We start from the raw sequence: 21,103 nt of genomic DNA, 5'->3' as shown, positions 1-21,103 counted from the left end.
TAGTCTGTCATAGGAATATTCTAGTTTCATATTCTGGTTTTGGTCAAGCAGATATTCACTAGAATTGGTTGGGTCACAGACTTATTTCCTGGAGTTGGATGAAAGACACTTTGAAAGAAGGCCTGGTTAAAAAAAAAAAAATCCTCCTGTCAATGCAGGAAATGTAGGTTCAACCCGCATTTCTTCTGGGTCAGGAAGATCCCCTGGAGGAGGAAATGGCAACCCACTCCAGTATTCTTCCCTGGAAAATTCCATGGACAGAGGAGCCTGGAAGGCTACAGTCCATAGGGTCTCAAAGATTTGGACATGACTAAGCAGCCTGCATGACATGGGTTACATTTGGAGTGTTTTTGAATGACCCCTCTATAATCTCTCAGATTTCTTTTGTTCTTCTGATTCTGCATTCTCTTATTTTAAAGAGTCTAAATTTAAAGTTAGGTAACTACTCTTCATTACCTTTGTCACAGATTGTGGACATGAAAGTTTAGTACAGTCGGTAAATTTCAGATATTAATTATAATACAGTGAGTGCTTTGGTTAAGAGTGAATGACGAGGCACAACCTCATTACCTATGTTCCCCCAGCACTTATGCTTCTGTATTGTAAGGAGGTTCTTAGAGTCTTTTTGGTGATTAGTGCAGCAATCAATTATGTAATCTTTTAATTCTATCTCAGACACACATACATCACCTCATCAATGGACCAGCTTTTGGAAAAATAGACACTTGGTAAATCTTTAATAAATAAGTCTGAGGAGCTGTCCCTTCAGCAGGGTAGACTGTGGAAATCAGGTAGGGATGGACACACCAGAACTACTGTGTAAGAATTCTTGTCTTATTGAATTACTGTGTTCAGAGATTAGAAAAGAAGACCAACTGTCTTTCAGTTTGAAGGTCATGAAGATTTCAAACAGCGAAACACAGTCCTACTAATACTGTAAGACTTAGATGGAGTCACGTTGCAGGAACATTAAAGGACAAAGTGATGTGTGAAAAACAACTCTGGCCTACTTGGGTATAATTCCAGCTGATTTGGAAACCAGTTGTTATGTAGACGAAATTTCAGTAAGTCGTTTGATGACAGTTGGAGTTCCTTAAAAACCCAGTGCCTTTGTTCAAAATCATTTCCTTCCTTTGCTACTTCTGCTAGCACATTCCAAACCGGCAAAATATCAACCTCCTAGAGAAGAGGAGATCTGAGACAGTAGCTCCCAACTTCATGTCAGCCCTCAACTCCCCACAGACCATCAGGGGCTCACAGGCCATTAACACCCTGAATGAGCCACATCCCATTCTAGACCAGCCTCAACACAAATGCAGTGGGGTCAGTCCCGCCAACATGTGGTTTAAGGCAGCATTCTCCTGAGAATTTCTTTGAATATGTGAAGCAGTATGTTAAAAAGTACTGAATTTAGAGGGAGAAGATGTAAATGAATCCTGATTTCTAAAGTGACGCTTTGCTGTCTGTGCATCCATGACAAAGACCTTAAACTATCCAAGCTTCTATTTCCTCACCTGTTGTGAAGATTATGTGTAAAAATATGTAGTCAACCTTTAACTTCTACCAAATATTTGCTATTGCTAACACTTTGCTGGCCATCAGATGATTGGTTGAAGCTGTGTAAATAACAATATGTGACAGTATAGAACAGATTTCTTCATCATTTTGGATGAGCTGTTCTGCACAAATATCAGCTATATTCCATCATTGTATTAAGATTTTTTTTAAGTTGCTGGTCCTTGCTTTTTTTTTAATGTTAGTCTGCCTAATATATAATTTCATATGTGTGTGTGCGTGCTCCATTGCTTCAGTCGTCCCAACTCTGGAGAACCCATAGGGATTCTCTAGGCAAGAATACTGAATTGGGTTGTGATTTTCTCCTCCAGGGAATTTTCCCAATCCAATGACTGAACTCTGACCTCCAGCAGCTCCTGCATGCAGGCAGATTCTTTATTGCTGAGCCACAGGTGAAGCCCAATAGATAACAATCTATTTTTCTCATTTTTTTCAACTGTTTCTCATTTTTTTCAACTGAAGAAAAGAAATTATCCTTTATGACACAACTGCAAGCCATGTAAATAAAATCTATTCTCCAGCCCACTTTAAAATGTTAACATGGATAATTAGACGGCAAATAAAACATAATTGAGATCTGAAAGAGAAACAAAACATTTCCAGCTTAATGAACCAGAAGAAAAAAAAATTTTACACCATAATTGCGGCTATTATCTGAAATGCTGGCAGCAAGTTAATAGAAAGGGCACTCCAGACAAAGGAGGTTAATGAATGATGTTACTATTTGCACAGAGTTGAGAAGCCTGCGGCCTTGAAATAGGAAAGGGTTCAAGGATCCATTACAGCATCTATTACCCTGTATTCCAATTACTCTTTATAAGTTATCTTCCTGACTACACTGTGAGCTTTATTAAGGCAGGGAAAATGTCTTTGTCATTTTTTTTTCCCCCACAAAACTTGGCAAGGTACCTAGCATCCAGTAGATATATACTTTTTTTGAATGGATGAATTAATGAGTGAATATACTTTTTCTTCTGCCCATGGAGTTAGGATAACAAGACAAAAAAAGGTAAAGAGATATCTATTAATAAAAACAAACATAGGACTCTTCCATTAATAATAGTTAGATTCTGTGAGAGATGGGTTTTATTAATAATTTACAACTCATATTGATGCAGCTGGATCAGACCTGTAGGAGACCTACTTCCTAACGGACAGTGCAGACGCTATCAGAGCAGTGGCAGGCCCTCTGCAGAACCCTCTTCAAAGTGACTCGCAGTTCTCCCTGAGGAACTCCTTGGGTGTGGTCTGTGCTGAGGAACTTGATGATTTCTAACCAAAGACTTGGTTCAATTAGAGAAGTCCTCCTATCTATTACCATTTTAAATCTGCAGTGCCCTGAGAAGTTTTAGACAACAAAAAGATGGCAGAAATCTAAAGCTTGCAATGATTCCATAAACATGGGTATTTTAGCTTTTTTTGTGGGGCGCGGGGGATAGAGGCAGCTGATTGTCTTTCCTAAGAGAGTGAGCAGTGAAAATGCTAAACCCTTCCCACCTATTGACAGGTTATCATCCTCATGTCACCGACTTTTGACTCTCCTGATCCCCTACTCCCTAACCTAGGGGTTTTTTTTTCACATGGACCAGTCTGATAACTTTCTGAGTTTTTCTGAACCCACCTTGTCTTAACATGATAGAGTCCTCCATCCAAGCTGCAAAATTTTCCTCTGGTCTCCCTACAACATGGTTTCACTTTCATTCCCTTCCAAAGCTTGTTCTTGCCTGTTGTCACTTTTTTAAATTACGCAATTCTTTTTTTTCTTAACATGGTTCCTATCATTTTCATCCCACCTGATTCATTACTGACTTTTAGCCTTCTGAGACGTTTGCTTACCCTCTTGGACATTGACATACTTGCTGGCATTTACACAGCCAACTATTGAGCTTGTTTTTGAAGTTGAAAAGAAGGGTGATGAGAGAGATGGCACCTGGCTGACAACCGCTGCATACCCTCCCAGGGTAACAGCAGTATGAGCCTGGCTCTATTCTTGCCCTTGGAAGTTCAGAAACATGGCCATGTCAATTCTTCAGTTTCTCAAGGAAACTGACTTGTAGAAACCACACTCGTACAAAATTAATGTTGTCATTCAGTCACCTAGTCATGTCAAACTCTTTGTGATCCTATGGACTGAAGCACGCCAGGCTTCCCTGTCCCTCACCATCTCCTGAAGTTTGCCCAAGTTCATGTCCACTGCATTGGTGATGCCTTCTGTCTAGCTCATCCTCCGACACCCTTTTCTCCTTCTGCCCTCAATATTTCCCGCCATCAGGGACATTTCCAAGAGTTGGCTGTTCACATCAGATAACCAAAATACTGGAGCTTTAGCTTCAGCATCAGTCCTTCTAAGAAGTATTCAGGGTTGATTTCCATTAAGATTGACTAGTTTGATCTCCTGGCTGTCCAAGGGACTCTCAAGAGTGTTCGAAAGCATCAGTTCTTCGGCACTCAGCCTTCTTTGTGATCCAACTCTCGAATTCATGCATGACTACCGGAAAAACCATAGCTTTGACTCTACAAACCTTTGTAAGCAGAGTGATATCTCTGCTTTTCAACACACTGCCTAGGTTTGTCATAGCTTTCCTACCAAGAAGCAATTATCTTTTGATTTCATGGCTACAGTCACCATCCACAGTGATTTTAGAGCCAAGAAGAGGAAATCTGTCATCACTTCCACAATTCCCCTTCTATTTGCCATGGAGTAATGGGGCCGAATGCCTTGATCTTAGTTTTTTTTTTAATATTTAGTTGATCTTAGGTGTTTTTAATATTTAGTTTTAAGCTGGCTTGTTCACTGTCCCGCTTCATCCTCATCAAGAGGCTCGTTAGTTACCGTTCACTTCTGCCATTAGAGTAGTATCATCCGCAACAACCTCAGGGTTGTTGATGTTTCTCCCACCTATCTTGATTCCAGCTTGTAACTCATCCAGCCTGGCATCTCATGATGTGCTCAGTGTATAGGTTAAACAAACAGGGTGACAGCAGACATTTATAAACCCAAATTCTTATGTCTTCATTTACAATACATTGCACTGGTGGATACGTTCTTGGATCCCTGTAACTTATATCCAGAGCATTGTCTTTTCTGATAGTGAGGTACCTGGGAAATAGAATAATCAAAAGATTACTTGGTGAACATGAAGTAAAAGTTTAGAAAGGGGTGTTGTTTTGGGAGAGATCTCATCCAGGCCTGGGAAGCATGATAACTCATAATAGCGTCACAACAGAAGAGTCGTGTTGGATAAACATGCCCAGTTCAAGTCCTTGACTTCCTTTCCCACCCTGGGTTCACCATCACCAGTCTGAGTACAAGGTCAGTCCAGACAAAGCCCAGTAGAACAGATCAGGATTTTGCTGATGAAATCATCAGTCTGGTCTCCTTGAGATTATTTCTAGGTCACTGTGAGTAGTATATTAGGTGTTTCTGCACCTCTCAACCAAACGTTTATTCACACAACCTCTTAATTCTTTTCCACTGATTGTCATGTCTATTCAGGATATGTGTGAATTTCATTTGTTTAATTTTTTGGAGAGCAATCTTGTTTCCCTTATTTATATTTTTTAATTGAAACATAGTTGATTTACAATATTATATTAGTTTCAGGTATTTGGCATAATGATTCAATATCTTTATAGGTTATACTCCCTTTAAAGATATAAAAGAATGACTATATTTCCCTGTGCTACATAATATATCCTTGTTTCTTATCTATTTTATATATAGTAGTTTGTATCTCTTAATCCCACACCCCTATCTTGCCCCTCCCCCCTTCTCTCGTCCCGCTGGTATCCATTAGTTTGTTTTCTATATTTGTGAGTCTGTTTTTGTTTTGTTGTGTATATTTATTTGTTTAAAAATTTTATATTCCATGTATAAGTGATATGTATAAAACAACGATATTTATCTCTCTCTGTCTAACTTATTTCATAAAGATAATACTCTCTAGGTCCATCCATGTTGCTGCAAATGGCAGAACTTCATTCCTTTTTAGGATTCAGTAGTATTCCACTGTGCATGTGTATGTGTATATATCACATCTCCTTTATCCATTCATCTGTTCTGTCGATGGACACCTGGGTTGCTGCCATATACTGGATATTATAAATTATACTGGTATACACTTCCATATATTGACTGTTGTAAATAATACTGCTACTAGGGTGCATGCATATTTTCAAGTTGATTTTTTTTCAGATATATATCCAGCAGTGGAATTGCTGGATCATCTAGTAGTTCTATTTTTAGTTTTTTTGAGGAAATCCCATGCTGTTTTCCACAGTGGGAATTTCAAACCCAGGTCTCCTGCATTACAGGCAAATTCTTTACCATCTGAGCCACCAAGGAAGCCCCACTTTCCACAGTGACTGTGCCAATTTACATTCCCACCAACAGTGTACAAGCGTTCCCATTTCTCCACATCCTCCCCAACATTTGCTATTCATAGACTTTTTGATGTTAGCCATTCTGGCAGATGTGAGGTAATATATCATTGTGATTTTGATTTCCTTTTCTCTAATAATTAGTGATGCTGAGCATCTTTCCAAGTGCCTATTAGCCATCTGTATGTCTTCTTTGGAAAAATGTTTACTCAGGTCTTCTGCTCATTTTTTAATGGGATTGCTTATTATTTCCCTTATTTTAATTTCTTGGACAATATCTTGTTCTCACCTCCATGAATTACTATGTACCAACTTCACTCTTCTTTTTTTTTTTCCAACTTCACTCTTCTGTAATTCTAACAGAACATTTGTAATAGCCATTGTTTTCCTCATATAACATATGCCCTGTGAAATGATGGCAAGGAATGGGAGAGGGAAAGCACAATGAAGAAGAACATTCTGAAGAGCTGTTTGCTGAGGCCAGCAGCTCATTCCTTGAACGCTGGGAAGATAGTGTGGTATACAGCAGGGTGACCTGCATTGGAATCCTGTCTCTAACACTCATGACCTATGAGACTGTGAGTGTTACTTGATCTTTCTAAACCTGTGCTATTATAAGTGTGATCTCAAGGAAATACGGAGCTAGTGCCAGAAGATAGAATCATCTCTGTCACTAAGCACACTGGCTTTTTCTTTCAAAGGGAAACTTTCTCAGTGGAGGAAGCTGTGCATTAATTTACATTCTGGTTCAGGCTCCTTATCAATAGAAATGGAAAACAGCACCAACTTTATGGGAATAAAATTAATGATGATACAATATACATGCCTGGAATGCTAGGTGTACAGTAAATAATGGTTTGTTATTTTGTTATTATTGTTGCATAATTTAGCACTAGCAACAAACTTTTGCAGCAAGTATAACCCAGCAATAGCCTCACAAACAAAAGAGAAGCAAGAGCTGAGGATTTTATATCCTGCCATTAGCTTCATTATTGCAAGCCTTACCTCTCTAGGCATCTCATCTGTGGAGTAACAGTAGTGCCTACTTCTTAGAGTTGTTATAAGAACTAAATTACATGTGCTATGTAAAACACTGAGACCTATGCCAAACACATGGTGGGTATTCAATAAACATTAGTGTCCTTTCCTTCCTTCATTTCCACCAGCTTTGAGGATACTTTTAAGAATAGTGGCATAATATTTAGGGGAAACTGTAACCATATACAAACATTTCCTAAGGTAACAATAACTCCAGAACTCTAGAAAATAATTAAAGATAGGAGTAATGACATAGAAGGACCCCACTGGTAGAAATAAGAATATTATATTACAGTATTTTCTTTAAATTAACTCTGTGAAAAGCATAAAAATTTGAACTCTGGCTCAATCCAGTCACCAGTCATATTGGAAACAGTGAGACTTATGCTTAGTTGCTCAGTCATGTCTGACTCTTTGTCACCCCATGGACTGTAGCCCACCAGGCTCCTCTATCCACGGGGATTCTCCAGGCAAGAATACTGGAGTGGGTCGCCATGCCCTCCTCCAGAGGATCTTCCCAACCCAGGGATTGAACCCAGGTCTCCCACATTGCAGGCAGATTCTTTACCATCTGAGCCATCAGGGAAGCCCAATGTCTCCTAAAGAACTCTCTTCTGAATCATGGGCTTGGACTTCCTGGCAGTCCAGTGGTTAAGACTCCACTGGACAATGCAGAGGACACAGGTTCAATCCCTGGTCTGGGAACTAAGATCCACATGCCGTCAGGTGCAGCTGAAAAATAAAATCCAATTTTTGAATTATATTTTTGAACCACAGGCTTTCTTTCCTGACAGAGCTGCTCTTTTCTCTGCATGATCCCCAAGGTGACAGATTCTTCCCAACTTCTCAAAGGTCTCTCACCTCCCCTATGCCTTCTTGCTATTGAGTATGGGGTCATTGAAAAAGTCAAATTACTACTCTATTATATAATATTACTATCAATTACATACTAACAATTGTGGTTCTGTTAATATAAATGTACAGAAGGTACATTTTATAACAGTTAAATGTATGGGGAATCTAAGCAGTTCAGCTTCAGAATTCATTGCTTCAGTAGTGTTTCATGCCATAAAGAGAAGTGGTATTTGTGTTTTATTTTTTTATGTGGCTAGGTTTCACTTATTGGAAGCCAAATGAATGAATAAGCTGTTGACATAATACAACATGAAAAGCTCTTTGCATTAAGAATATGTCTCACCACTTTTATCCAGTAACGTCCTGCTTTTGCTTAATTTTATTATTTGTGATCTTTTAGGAGAAAGACAAAATTGATGTTTGAATATATAACTAGGATGGATTCTTGAATGAGATTCAGATTTGCTACCCTTTGTGATTACACATAAGCCTTTTAAAATAATGCTCCCAAGCCAGAAACATCCAAGCTACAGGGTTTTGCAAAGGTTATCAATATTTTATTGCTCCTATGGCTCTGTCACTTCCCAATTGAGTACCTTTGGGCTACTTAATCATGCCATGCCTCAGGTTCCTCATCTGCAAAATGCAAAAAGACAATAGTTTTAACTTCTAGGGTTATTGTGAAAATTAAATGATTTTAAGAGTATTAAAAACTACATACCTTCTCTAAAGTTTTATTCACTGCTTGTCTCCAGCGTATACAAGATACTTGATGACTATTTGTTAAATGCATGATTGAATAAGTGATATTTCTTTTAGTCTGTATGTTTAATTCAGCTTACCCACCTACCCACTCACCCACCCACAGTATCTGTAACTTCTTTCTGGAAATTAGTGCCTTTCTCAACTAAGCTGAAGAAGATCTGGAAAAAGAATTTGACCATACCTGGGTCATACTTTTGAAGCAGAATATACCTACCACCATTCTCTAGGGGTTTCCCATTGCCAGCTTTTATCACACTCCTGGAATCCTGGTTAAACACTGGGTTTACTGTACTGTAGTCAATGTTTATCACATGCTCAAACCTCAGGCCTTCTTTGGAAAGAGGCATAAGGGAACATAGGCAGTCTCCAATACATTGAAATGAGTTAACATGGCATTGCTAATTATTGTTTAATTCATTGGTAAGTTCTGAAAGATCATCAAAAATTGTAAATTGTAAATCAGTCTCTCTGGATCAAGAGACTGGTCATTTATTTTAAGAAAACCTATATAATATCCTCAATGATAAAAACAAAGAAACCTAAAAGTCAGGATAAGTGTAACACATGGGGCTCTGCTAAGTCCCTAAGTAGTCCCAAGAGGATAGTCATTCAGTTTTATAAAAAATCCTGAAGTCCTCCATTTTGCCATCTGTAGAACATCTGTTCCTAAATACAGGGGCACCAGCACATGAATGAACAAATGACTTTAATTTGTCCTCATCTGACCAGACCCCCCTCGCTCATCAAGCCAACCCAAAAGTAACAGAAGGCACTGTCCTGAATTTCCCTGAGAACCAACAGCATCCAGAACTGTTAAACCAGGAGAACAAAATCCCCAAGTATTAGCATCCACTCTCCAACCACATTGCTGAGAGGCTTAGAGCCAAAGACAGGAAGAAGCAATGCCTGTCAGCTGTTTCAGAGAAAGGCTCCAAAGTGATCTCTTTCATATTGCTGGAGAAGATCCATGACCCCTCTAGTGGCACAAGATAGACCTCCAAACAGGCGAGTACCGTTACACAATGCTGGTTACACTATCACACCACTACCACTTCAGCTGTCACAGAGCAGAAAAGAAAATCCCTGTAACTGGAAGATGAGGAACAAAGATTAAGGTAATATAAGATTCTGGTTGTTCTATCCAATAAACAGGATTTCAAAATTGGGCTTCTACATATAGAAACTATGTGCGTCTAGAGCCTTAAAATTCATACAACTTCCTCTAAAATAACCACTGATGAGATCATCTGTAAAAATGTGGAATCTGGGTTAGATGACCTCTATAGCCCCTTTCAGCTCTAACCCCTGTGAGTCTCACCATCTCTGTGTTCTAATAATATGGGTCAGCTTTTTTGCTTATTAAGTATTTAGAAAAATAAAAACTAAGAAAGTCAAAAATTAGCAAATATTATGTGACTGGGTGGAACTGGGCAGCAGACGATGAGATGATTAGATGGCATCATCAACTCAACAAACATTATATATGCATTTATATATAAATGTTATATATATATAACATGGATGTTATGTATGTATAACATGGATTATATATATGAACGCCTGGTGGGCTGCCGTCTATGGGGTCACACAGAGTCAGACTCGACTGAAGTGACTTAGCAGCAGCATACATAATTTTATTTAGAAGCAGAAGAACCTCTTTACACAGTGCTTTTATACACTTAAACTCCAAAGTACATGGGTGCTCACTTGAGTCCAACTTTGCAACCTCATGGACTGTAGCCCACCAGGCTCCTCTGTCCGTGGGATTTCCTATGCAAGAATACTGAAGTGGATTGCCATGCCCTCTTCCAGGGGATCTTCTCCATCCAGGGATCGAACCAATGTCCCCTGCGGCTCCTGCATTGGCAGGCAGATTTTCTTTACCACTGGACCACCTGGGAAGCCCTGGTGTTCGGAAAATTTGAAGGCAACAGAACTGGGTGGCAGAGGGTGAGATGATTAGATGGCATCATCAACTCAACAGACATGAATTTGAGCAAACTCTGGGAGATAGTGAAGGACAGAGGAGCCTGGCCAGCTGCAGTCCATGGGATCACAGAGTTGGACACGACTGAGCACACATGCACTTTGGAATTTAAAGTGGATAAGACAACAACAACTTCCAAAATTGTCATTCTGCTCAGTACTACTAATCTGTTCATTGAGCTTGCCAATCACCTCTACAGAACAGGAATGATTTAATTTTAATCCAAATCGATTTTATTTTGCATAAATGACATTTTTTTTCAAGATCTGCCCCAGGCCTTTAATCTGAAAGGATGATCCCCCATATTTATATAGCACTGTTAACTCTCAAAGACTATTCTTTTCTAATATCTGTCTAGAGTGTAAGCTCCATGAGAGCATGATGGTCCAGCACACGGTAGGTGTCAAATAAGTATTAGCTGAAATGAATGAATGTGATACTTACAACAACTCCATGGGTGGACAAGGATCTCCTGGCTAAGGGTGTATCTGCCAGAGGTGGGAACTGAGGCACAGGATCCAGGTCAGGAAACCAGCCAAAGTCACATAGGGGCCAAAAGTCAACCTTGAGTGGATCCTAATTTAAAAAAAAAAAAAAAAAAGCTGTGAAAGATGATCATGAAACAAATGGAGAATATTGAATATAGGATGGGTATTAGATAGCATTATAAGACTATTACTTTTCTTAGATGATAATGGGGTTGTGATTATTTAAGATAATGCCCTCATTCTTAGGAGATACATACTGCAATAGCTGAGTGCCAAAGAATCGGTGCTTTCAAACTATGGTGCTGGAGGAGACTCTTGAGAGCTCCTTAGACAGCAAGGAATCAAATCAGTCAATCCTAAAGGAAATCAACTTTGAATGTTCATTGGAGGGGCTGATGCTGAAGCTGAAGCTCCAATATTTTGGCCACCTGATGCGAAGAGTCACCACATTGAAAAAGACCCTGATGCTGGGAAAGATTGAGGGCAGGAGGAGAAGGGGATGACAGAGGATGAGATGCTTGGATGGCATCACTGACTCGATGGGAGTCTCTTGCTCTCCCAGAGCAAGCTCTGGGAGAAAGCGAAGGACAGGGAAGCCTGGCATGCTTGCAGTCCATGGGGTCGCAGAGTGGGACACCACTTAGAACTGAACAACGATAACAATATGTTGAGGCAGTATCATGATATCTAAAACTAGCTTTCTAACTAACATTTTTACCGGTTCAGCAAGAAAAAAAGATACAGCAAATATTGCAAAATGTGAATATTTGGTGAATCTATGTGGAAAGCAAATGGATGTTCTTAGAAATGCTCTTTCAAAATTTTCATTAAAAGTTGGGAGGGGAAGGCAATGAAAGAGGCCACAGGGGGAAATTGTAGATGTGACTACATGAAAACTTTCATCCTTTCTAGCTGTGGTTTATTTGGGTGGTAGGACTTTATTGGACTCTTTCCCTTTATATTTTCCTAAATTTTTCATATGAGTAGGAATTTTATTTGTAATAAAATATTAAAATGTAAATAATGTAGCAACTACAAGATGAATCTCCAATACCTTTCTAATCTATGGCCATACCACCCTGAACGCGTCCTATCTCGTCTGATCTCAGAAGCTAAGCAGGGTTCAGCCTGGTTAGTACTTGGATGGGAGGCCTTTCTAGAATCACAGTGTAGCAGATTGTATCTTCCAAAGATGGCTCTATTTATACATTTTTCCCATCCTACATGCATGTCTTCCCATCCTACATACAACCTCCTATATGAGATAAGATCTCTGTCTCAAGCTTATGAACCTGAACCTCAACAGGGACTTGTGGCTGCCCAAAGCATTGGAGTCTGGCAGACCATCACTAAGCATATGACTTTGAAGCCCAGCCCACGCAGAAGATACAACCTCCATCTCTTTCTCCTCTCTCTTTAGATACTTGTCCTTAGAACTCAGTCACCACATTGTAAGGAAACCCAGCCCACATAGAGAGGTCCAGTGCAGATATCCTGGCTGACAGCCCCAGCCAGCCCCCAGCCATGAGCCAGCATCAGCCACTGTCATACGGTGAGAGTGGATGATCTCTCAGATGGTTCCAGTCTTTGAATTTTCCAGCTGATGCTCCAGATATTGTAGACCAGAAACCAGCCATCCATTCTGTTCCTGGTCTGAATTTTTGACCAAAGAAACAGTAAGAGGTAATAAATACATTATATAATGCATGATTATAGTGCCTCAAGGCACTATGTTTTGGGGTAACATGCAGTCGTCATAACACAGAGGGACAGTAATATCCTCTGATGTGGAAAATGTGTTTGTTATTGATTAGAAAACTGAGTGCCACTGGGAGAGAAGAACTGAAACGCAGTGTGAAAGTGAAAGTCACTCACTTGTGTCTGACTCTCTGTGACCCCGTGGACTTTTAGAGTCCATGGGATTCTCCAGGCCAATCCTGCAGTGGGTAGCCATTCCCTTCTCTGGGGGATCTTCCCAACCCAGAGATCCAACCAGGGTCTCCCGCATGGCGGGTGCATTCTTTACCAGCTGAGGTATCAGGGAATCCTGAAATGCAATGTAAGTTATAATTAATCTTCCTGGCCGTCAGTCAACCAGATGTATCCTCTCTTCAGAGAGAAGCATTTAAATGTTGAAAATGAATGTCTGGTTACTGCAGAGAACACCAAAAGAAAGCATCTTTAGAACTTGGATGACTGAGGTTGTCCCTTTTGCCTATAACGTACCACATATCAGATTACATGTTACACAAATGTGCTCTTTGGAAAAAAAAAAAAAAACTTCATTTAAAATCCACTTTTTGATCGTCTTAGTCTTTCTTCCGTTAAAACACAGGTTTTAGTTTTATGAAGAATTCATAATTGTTTGTTTTTCCTATCACATTTCACACATTTTGCCATGTCATTATTTAAGGAAATGATCGTATTGTAATACTTCCTCTTTTCAGACAAAGAAATTGTAAACATATCAGAAAAAGGGAACCATAGCTTTATCTGAACACTAATATATTTAGAGAGTCAATACCATGGCCATCCACTTTCTCAGTGACCCAGATGCATTTTACTGTACTCAAGCAAAGTGTTAGGATTGCAGTAAAAAATATATATCTCTCTATATTCATATCTATCTATCTACTGAGGTAAATTTTTAATGGTGACCTGCTGCTCTCTCCAATGCTATTTGTCATACATGTAGAGGTAAAAACAAGTTAGTGCAACAACATAGAACATTACCCATGTTTCACAAATATGTAAAAAGCCCAGGGAACAATCTCCATTCAGAGTGAGCTGCTTGGCTGTGCAGGAAAAAATTTTTTTCTTTTCTGTCCATTAATTCTCAATAGTTCAATTAAACTATCTAGCCTCTGAAGGGAGAAGGCGATGGCACCCCATTCCAGTACTCTTGCCTGGAAAACCCAATGGACGGAGGAGCCTGGTAGGCTGCAGTCCATGGGGTCGCTAAGAGTCGGGCACGACTGAACGACTTCACTTTCACTTTTCACTTTCATGCACTGGAGTAGGAAATGGCAACCCACTCCAGTGTTCTTGCCTGGAGAATCCCAGGGACGGGGGAGCCTGGTTGGCTGCTGTCTATGGGGTTGCACAGAATCGGACACGACTGAAGTGACTTAGCAGCAGCAGCAGCAGCCTCTGAAGAACAGCACAAGCAGCTGTAAAAAAAACAAAGGATCTATGGCAATCTTTTAAACTCAAATGCTTTTATTTCATTTATCATTTTTAAAATATTCATCATGATGGTGAGCCTCCTGACTTTAGTCATGGATTAATACTTATAGGAGGGTTAAATTAGTAACCAAGAAAAGTTATCTACATCAAAACCATGGGGTAAGACTCCTACACAATATATACTTAACTCAGAATTGCCATCTTTAGCTGTATCATCAAAAAAGAAATTGCATACATGTCATTTTTCTAATTAGGAGTAACACTTCATTAGAAGTTGTATATGTGTTAAAAGCCTCCTCCAACTGCACTAACCTATAATTTGTTTCTTCCATTCAGGTGGAAGTATTGTTTTATGTATTTGTAGGTACTTAATAGGGCTTCCCAGGGGCACTAGTGGTAAAAAACCCGCCTGCCAATGCAGGTTAGACATAAGACATGCCAGTTCAATCCCTGGGTGGGGAAGATCCCCTGGAGAAGAGAATGGCTACCCATTCCAGTATTCTTGCCTGGAGAATCCCACGGACAGAGGAGCCTGGAGGGCTACAGTTCATAGGATCACACAGAATTGGACAACTGAAGTGACTTAGCATGGCACAGCACAGGTACTTAATAGGACTTCCCAGGTGGCACTAGTGGTAAAGAGCTTGCCTACCAACGCAGGAGACTTTAGAGATGCAGGTTCGACCCCTGGGTCAGGAAGATCCCCTGGAGGAGGGCATGGTAACCTACTCCAATGTTCTTGCTTGGAGAATCCCATGGACAGAAGAGCCTTGCAGGCTGCAGTCCTATAGGGTCACAAAGAATCAGACATGACTAAAGCAACTTAGCACAGCACAGGTACTTAGTAAAAGCTTTCTAAATGAATAAATGCAAATGTTCTACCTTCCTACAGTGTGACAGTAAATCTTAATCTCTTTTGTGCTATTCCATCCTCTACCACTTCCATTCCATAAAATGTGGCACAGCTACTATGTAAACTGCTCATGTTTAAGTGAGTTTCTTCAGCTTTCTGTATACTTACAGGTTCTGCTTCTCTTTTCCAGACCCTCAAGGAATCTTTTCAGGATGTGTCCCTCCCTCTCTACTAAACTGACTTACTCCCTCTTGTTAACTCTGCTCATAGTCTCTTTGCTTCACACTCAAATTTCACCCATCAGCCTGATCCCTCTGATGGGTGAATGATAACTTCAGGCTCTCTTCCTGGGTGCTCTCTCTGGAGTCCTCATCCCACAGCCCGTTTCACTGCTCCAGCCAGTCCCAGCCTGGGAGGGAAATTCAGGCTGCTTGAACTTCACGGTAGGGGTGATCTGACTACTTGACCATTGGCTCCAAGGTTGACCAGTCTGGTCAGTCAAGTGTCTTCTTCACCACTCCCCTCACTACCCAATTAAAGGAAAAGATCTTATCACAAAGGCAGAGGTATAAAGTAACACCTCAAAGGCACATAAGCTTAGTTTAGTGTCTAACACTGTACTTTGCATAAACATTCATTGTCACGGCAGATTCTGGTAGTGACAATCCTTGTCGCCTGTACCTTTCTAATCTTAGGCAAATCTAAACTTCTCTTTAGGGAAACTTACACATAATTTCGTTCTCCAGTTACTTCATAGGGCAGTTAAGGTGGGGCAAGAAGCCACAAAGCCCTGTTTAACAAATTAAAGCAGTGTTTATATTATAGGCTTGATCTTTCATAATAGAAGGGAGGCTGCTGACTCATGGTGCTCAGATCAGACTTCCTGCCACCAGCAGGGTGTTCACATACGGTGAATACAGATGAATGGCTTGGGCTTTGCGCCCATCATCACTGGGCCCTGGTGACCCAATAACAGGAAGATGACTGGTGAGGCTGTATAATTGCTTTTCATCTGTGTTCAGTGAATGGCACCATCACCTCTCAAATTACCCAAGCTAGAAATCTGGTTGTCATCCTGAATTCTCGCTCTGTCTCACAACTCACAACTGATTTGTTTACAGAGTCCTGAAGATTCAACTTCCTAATTATCCTTCGAATTCACTCTCTTTCTGTGTTAATACCTCTGGCCATTGATTTAGAGTCCTCATCATTTGTCATCAGATCTGCTGCAATTGGAAACAACTGGTCTCCTTGAGTCTGGCCTCACCACTTCTAAACTGATATCTCTGGCAGAGCGATCTTTCTAAACTACTGACATGATCAGGTTTCACAGCTCTCTCCACTGAGCTTAAAAATCTTTCAACTAGACACCTTGTTGCTTTAGGCTGCAGTTCAAAGATCTTAGCATGGCAAACCATCCCCTGCCTCTTGGCTATATTTCCACAGGCCCTTCATTCCAGCTATATACATCTCATTTCAGTTGCCTGATCGTCTCACTCTTTAACCTTTCATTGCTGTTTTGTGCCATCCCCGCATCCTGAAATGATCCTTCACTGATTTACCTCCCCTACCATTACCTTGGCGTTCATCTATTCACGAAATGCTTACCGAGGCTGACTGTGCCTGATACTCTTTTAGGTGCTGAGCATCAATGACTAATACAGACAAAACTTCCTGACTTACAGAATTTACCGTTATAGTGGTGGTGATGGTGGTAGTGGGAGAGGACAGACAATGAACAAAATAAATAAATAAATTATATCACAGACTAGGAGGGGTAAGTGCTATGAAAAATATTAAGCAGGGAAGCAGGATGTGGTGGGGATGCCAGAGCAGGTGTGGAGGTCAGGTCACTGCAATTTTAAATGGAGTGGTCAGGGAAGGCCTCACTGAGAAGGGACATTTGAGCAGAGACTTAAGGAAATGAAGGAGCAAGCCATGTGAGTATTTGGGGGAAAAGTATTAAGGGAAAAGTGAGGAGGAAGAGCAAAGATCCTGAGGTCAAGGCAGCCCTCGAAAATGGGAACTGGAAGGAGACCAGTGTGGTCTGAGGAGAGTGAGCAGGGCGGAGAAGAGTAAAAAGGTCAAAGGGAGGCCCCGCCCCTTCCCCCGCCCGGGCGGCCATGGCCATTCCCGGCATCCCCTATGAGCGACGGCTTCTCATCATGGCGGACCCTAGAGATAAGGCGCTTCAGGACTACCGCAAGAAACTGCTGGAGAACAAAGAGATTGACGGCCGTCTCAAGGAGTTAAGGGAACAATTAAAAGAACTTACCAAGCAGTATGAAAAGTCTGAAAATGATCTGAAGGCTCTACAAAGTGTTGGGCAGATTGTGGGTGAAGTACTTAAGCAGTTAACTGAAGAAAAATTCATTGTTAAAGTTACAAATGGACCGAGATATGTTGTGGGTTGTCGTCGACAGCTTGACAAAAGTAAGCTGAAGCCAGGAACAAGAGTTGCTTTGGATATGACTACACTATCATGAGATATTTGCCAAGAGAAGTGGATCCATTGGTTTACAACATGTCTCATGAGGACCCTGGGAATGTTTCTTATTCTGAGATTGGAGGGCTATCAGAACAGATTCGGGAATTAAGAGAGGTAATAGAATTACCTCTTACAAACCCAGAATTATTCCAGCGTGTAGGAATAATACCTCCAAAAGGCTATTTGTTATATGGACCACCAGGTACAGGAAAAACACTCTTGGCACGAGCTGTGGCTAGCCAGCTGGATTGCAATTTCTTAAAGGTTGTATCTAGTTCTATAGTAGACAAGTACATTGGTGAAAGTGCTCGTTTGATCAGAGAAATGTTTAATTATGCCAGGGACCATCAGCCATGCATCATTTTTATGGATGAAATAGATGCTATTGGTGGTCGCCGGTTTTCTGAGGGTACTTCAGCTGATAGATTCAGAGAACTTTAATGGAGCTACTGAATCAAATGGATGGATTTGATACTCTGCATAGAGTTAAAATGATCATGGCTACTAACAGACCAGATACACTGGATCCTGCTTTGCTTCGTCCAGGCAGATTAGATAGAAAAATACATATTGATTTACCAAAGGAACAAGCAAGGTTAGATATATTGAAAATCCATGCAGGTCCCATTACAAAGCATGGTGAAATAGATTATGAAGCAATTGTGAAGCTTTCAGATGGCTTTAATGGAGCAGACCTAAGAAATGTTTGTACTGAAGCAGGTATGTTTGCAATTCGTGCCGATCATGATTTTGTAGTACAGGAAGACTTCATGAAAGCAGTCAGGAAAGTGGCTGATTCTAAGAAGCTAGAGTCTAAATTGGACTACAAACCTATTTAATTTATTGTAAGGTTTTTGATGGCTGCATGACATCTATTGGCTTAATTTTTAAAAAGTTAAGGAAAATAATGTATTGGCAATGATCTCATTAATAGCATATGAATAAAAATGTGTATGAATAACATTGTAAAAATTAGTAATTCAGTAATTCTGCTTTTAAGAAGTACAGAGGAAATTTGTATGTTTGTTAATGTTGCATTTATTGCAGCAAAAGTCAGAAGAGTATGTTGAAGCTTTTTGTATTTGCTGTGTGAGTATTTTGTAAAACCTTGAAAATGGTTTGACATAGTAGTACCAGGGAGCATTTCTTATGACTTACTTTATATCACTTGTTTTCCTCATCCTAAAAAGTTTAATAAAATCTGTTTAATTTAGTTCTCCTAAAAAAAAAAAAAAGGTCAAAGGGAGAAAGGTAAGGGGAGACCTTGTAAACCACTGCAGAGCTTTCTAAAAATATTTATTTGGCTGTGTCGGGTCTTAGTTGTGGCATGCAGAATCTTCCTTGCGTCATGCAGGATCTTTCTTTGCAGCACATGGATCCTTTAGTTGTGGTGCATAGGCTCAGTAATTGCAGCTTGCGGGCTTAGCTGCTCCTCGGCTTATGGGATCTTAGTTCCCCAACCAGGAATCGAACCCACATCCCCTATATTGCCCAGCAGATTCTTAACACTCGAATTGCCGGGGAAGTCCCCATGGCATTCTAAGGGAGATGAGGAGCTTATTGGAGGGTTTGAATCGGGAAGTTACACAATGGAAGTATCTCTCTGGCTGCTGAATTGAGAATAGGTTGTAGGAAGACAAGGGTGGAAGCAGGAGATTTGTTAGGTGGTTGCTACAGAAATCCAAGCAAGAACTGCTAATGGCTTGAGCCAGGGTGGGGACAGTGGAAGCCATGAAACAGGGTTGAATTCTACGTCTAGCTTAAAGATAGGTCTGATGGAGTTTGCTGACGGATTGGATGTGGGATAAGAGAGAAAGAAAGGTCACAAGGATGTCATCAAAGTTTTTAGTCTGATCAACTCTAAGGATGAAGTTGCCATTAACTGAGATAGGGCATACTTGGAGGAGCAGGTCTGGGGCAAAGATTAGGAGTTCTGGTTTGGATTTGAAACATCTGAACTTCTTCTGAGTTTCTTCTCCTAAAAGCCTCCCCAGTTCTCTCTCTCCACCTAGAATATGCACATTGGTTTTCCCCTAAATTGGTTTCTATTGCTTTCAGAGCCCTTAGTACACAAAGCAGCCCTTTTAACACAAACATTTTCCATTAAGCATGTATTGACTCAGATTAAAAAACAAACCAATAACTTCTGTTCTGACTGTAAAGGAGTAATTGAAATGGAACTTGCCCTTCCAGTATAAACAACTAGAAAATGGGACAAAATCAATGAAACAACTGTATTCAGATATTGGGACAATAGGGAGTGAAGAATGTGCCCTCAGAGATGAGGGAAACAAATAAGTGAGCCCCACAATAACTCTAGCTATTAAACTTCTGCTCAGGGGTTGGGAACCCAGTCAAAACCCATGAGATCTTATTGAATTAAAGAGACAAAGACTGGAGTTGTTGGAGGCTGAAGGGGGTGTGGTGGGGGGGGAGTATTAAAGAGACACCATATAAAGAAAGTGTTTCACAAACATCATATGATATTGCTTATATGTGGAATATTAAAAAAAATGATACAAAGGAACTTATTTACAGAACAGAAACAGACTCACAGACATAGAAAGGAAACTTACGGTTATCAAAGGGGAAAGGTAGCGGGAGGGATAAACTGGGAATTTGGAATATGCACACTACTATATTTAAAATAGATAATCAACAAGGACTTACTATATATTATAGGGAACTCTGCTCAATATTCTATAAGAACCTAAGTGGGAAAAGAATTCGAAAAAGAATAGACATATGTATTTGTATAACTGAATCACTTTGCTGTAAACCTGAAACTAACACATTATAAATCAACTACAGCCCAATATAAAATATTAAAAATTAAAAAAATAATGAAGTGCTTCAAATATCTGCATGGGGACTCCCTTGAAATTTTGTGTAACTACTAATCTGGGCACATTCTGGATGAAACCCTGAAGGCCTAGCAAAGAGCAGCTGATGGGAATCTCTAAGCTAAACAATCACCAAAACTGATACAAGACTGAGAGACCTGAGTTCTTACTGTGCAGAGTGGAAAGTACTTGTTGAACACTTGGGGTACTGAGTAAAGACCTCAGAAGGGTCATGCCTTAGTATCAATAGAAGAGCTAAACTAAGCCTAAAGTAAAGGCTGTAAAATAAAGCTGTAATTCAAAAAGATCAGCCTGATCTGCAAGTAACTTAACTGCCCCAAGAAAACAGACTTTAACTCTCTTTAAAGGAAGACAAGAAAATCCCATCACTCAACAACAGAACATTTACAATGTCATGAATTTAAAATGGCACCAAAACTATGAAATATTTACAGATACATCCAGTGTGTGTTGGAATCGGCTCACACAACAGCTCATTCTCTCATCCCTTCGGAACTCCATGTTGGGTGACGTCACGTTGAGAGCTTGAAGCTGATCATGGTTTGAGTATTCACACCACAGAAACTGGCAAACAAAACACATCAAAAGTTTGGTTACAAAAATAATATCTATGAATGATGGTAT

At 40.2% G+C, this 21,103-nt stretch overlaps 1 protein-coding gene and 1 long non-coding RNA gene across 2 annotated transcripts; one reads left to right on the top strand and one right to left on the bottom strand.

The window, feature by feature from the left end:
• Positions 1-728: 728 nt before the first annotated feature.
• LOC112441825 (uncharacterized) lies at positions 729-13,428 on the bottom strand. The gene is made up of 3 exons (XR_003029715.2): positions 12,964-13,428; positions 11,045-11,176; positions 729-4,675 (listed from the first exon to the last, which is right to left on the bottom strand). It is a non-coding gene; the product is annotated as an uncharacterized lncRNA (long non-coding RNA).
• A 3,810-nt stretch (positions 13,429-17,238) lies between these two features.
• LOC781254 (26S proteasome regulatory subunit 10B-like) lies at positions 17,239-18,828 on the top strand. Its single transcript, XM_059875689.1, is given in 3 exon segments — positions 17,239-17,599; positions 17,602-18,039; positions 18,042-18,828. Coding segments are annotated over 3 exon segments (1,200 nt in total). The 5' UTR covers positions 17,239-17,250; the 3' UTR covers positions 18,455-18,828.
• The last annotated feature ends 2,275 nt before the right edge of the window (positions 18,829-21,103 follow it).

Source organism: Bos taurus, chromosome 16 (assembly GCF_002263795.3).
Source record: "Bos taurus isolate L1 Dominette 01449 registration number 42190680 breed Hereford chromosome 16, ARS-UCD2.0, whole genome shotgun sequence".
In the NCBI taxonomy this organism is placed as follows: domain Eukaryota; kingdom Metazoa; phylum Chordata; class Mammalia; order Artiodactyla; family Bovidae; genus Bos; species Bos taurus.
Note: the sequence above shows the minus strand (reverse complement) of the source record. Positions and strands in the feature narration are given on the sequence as shown.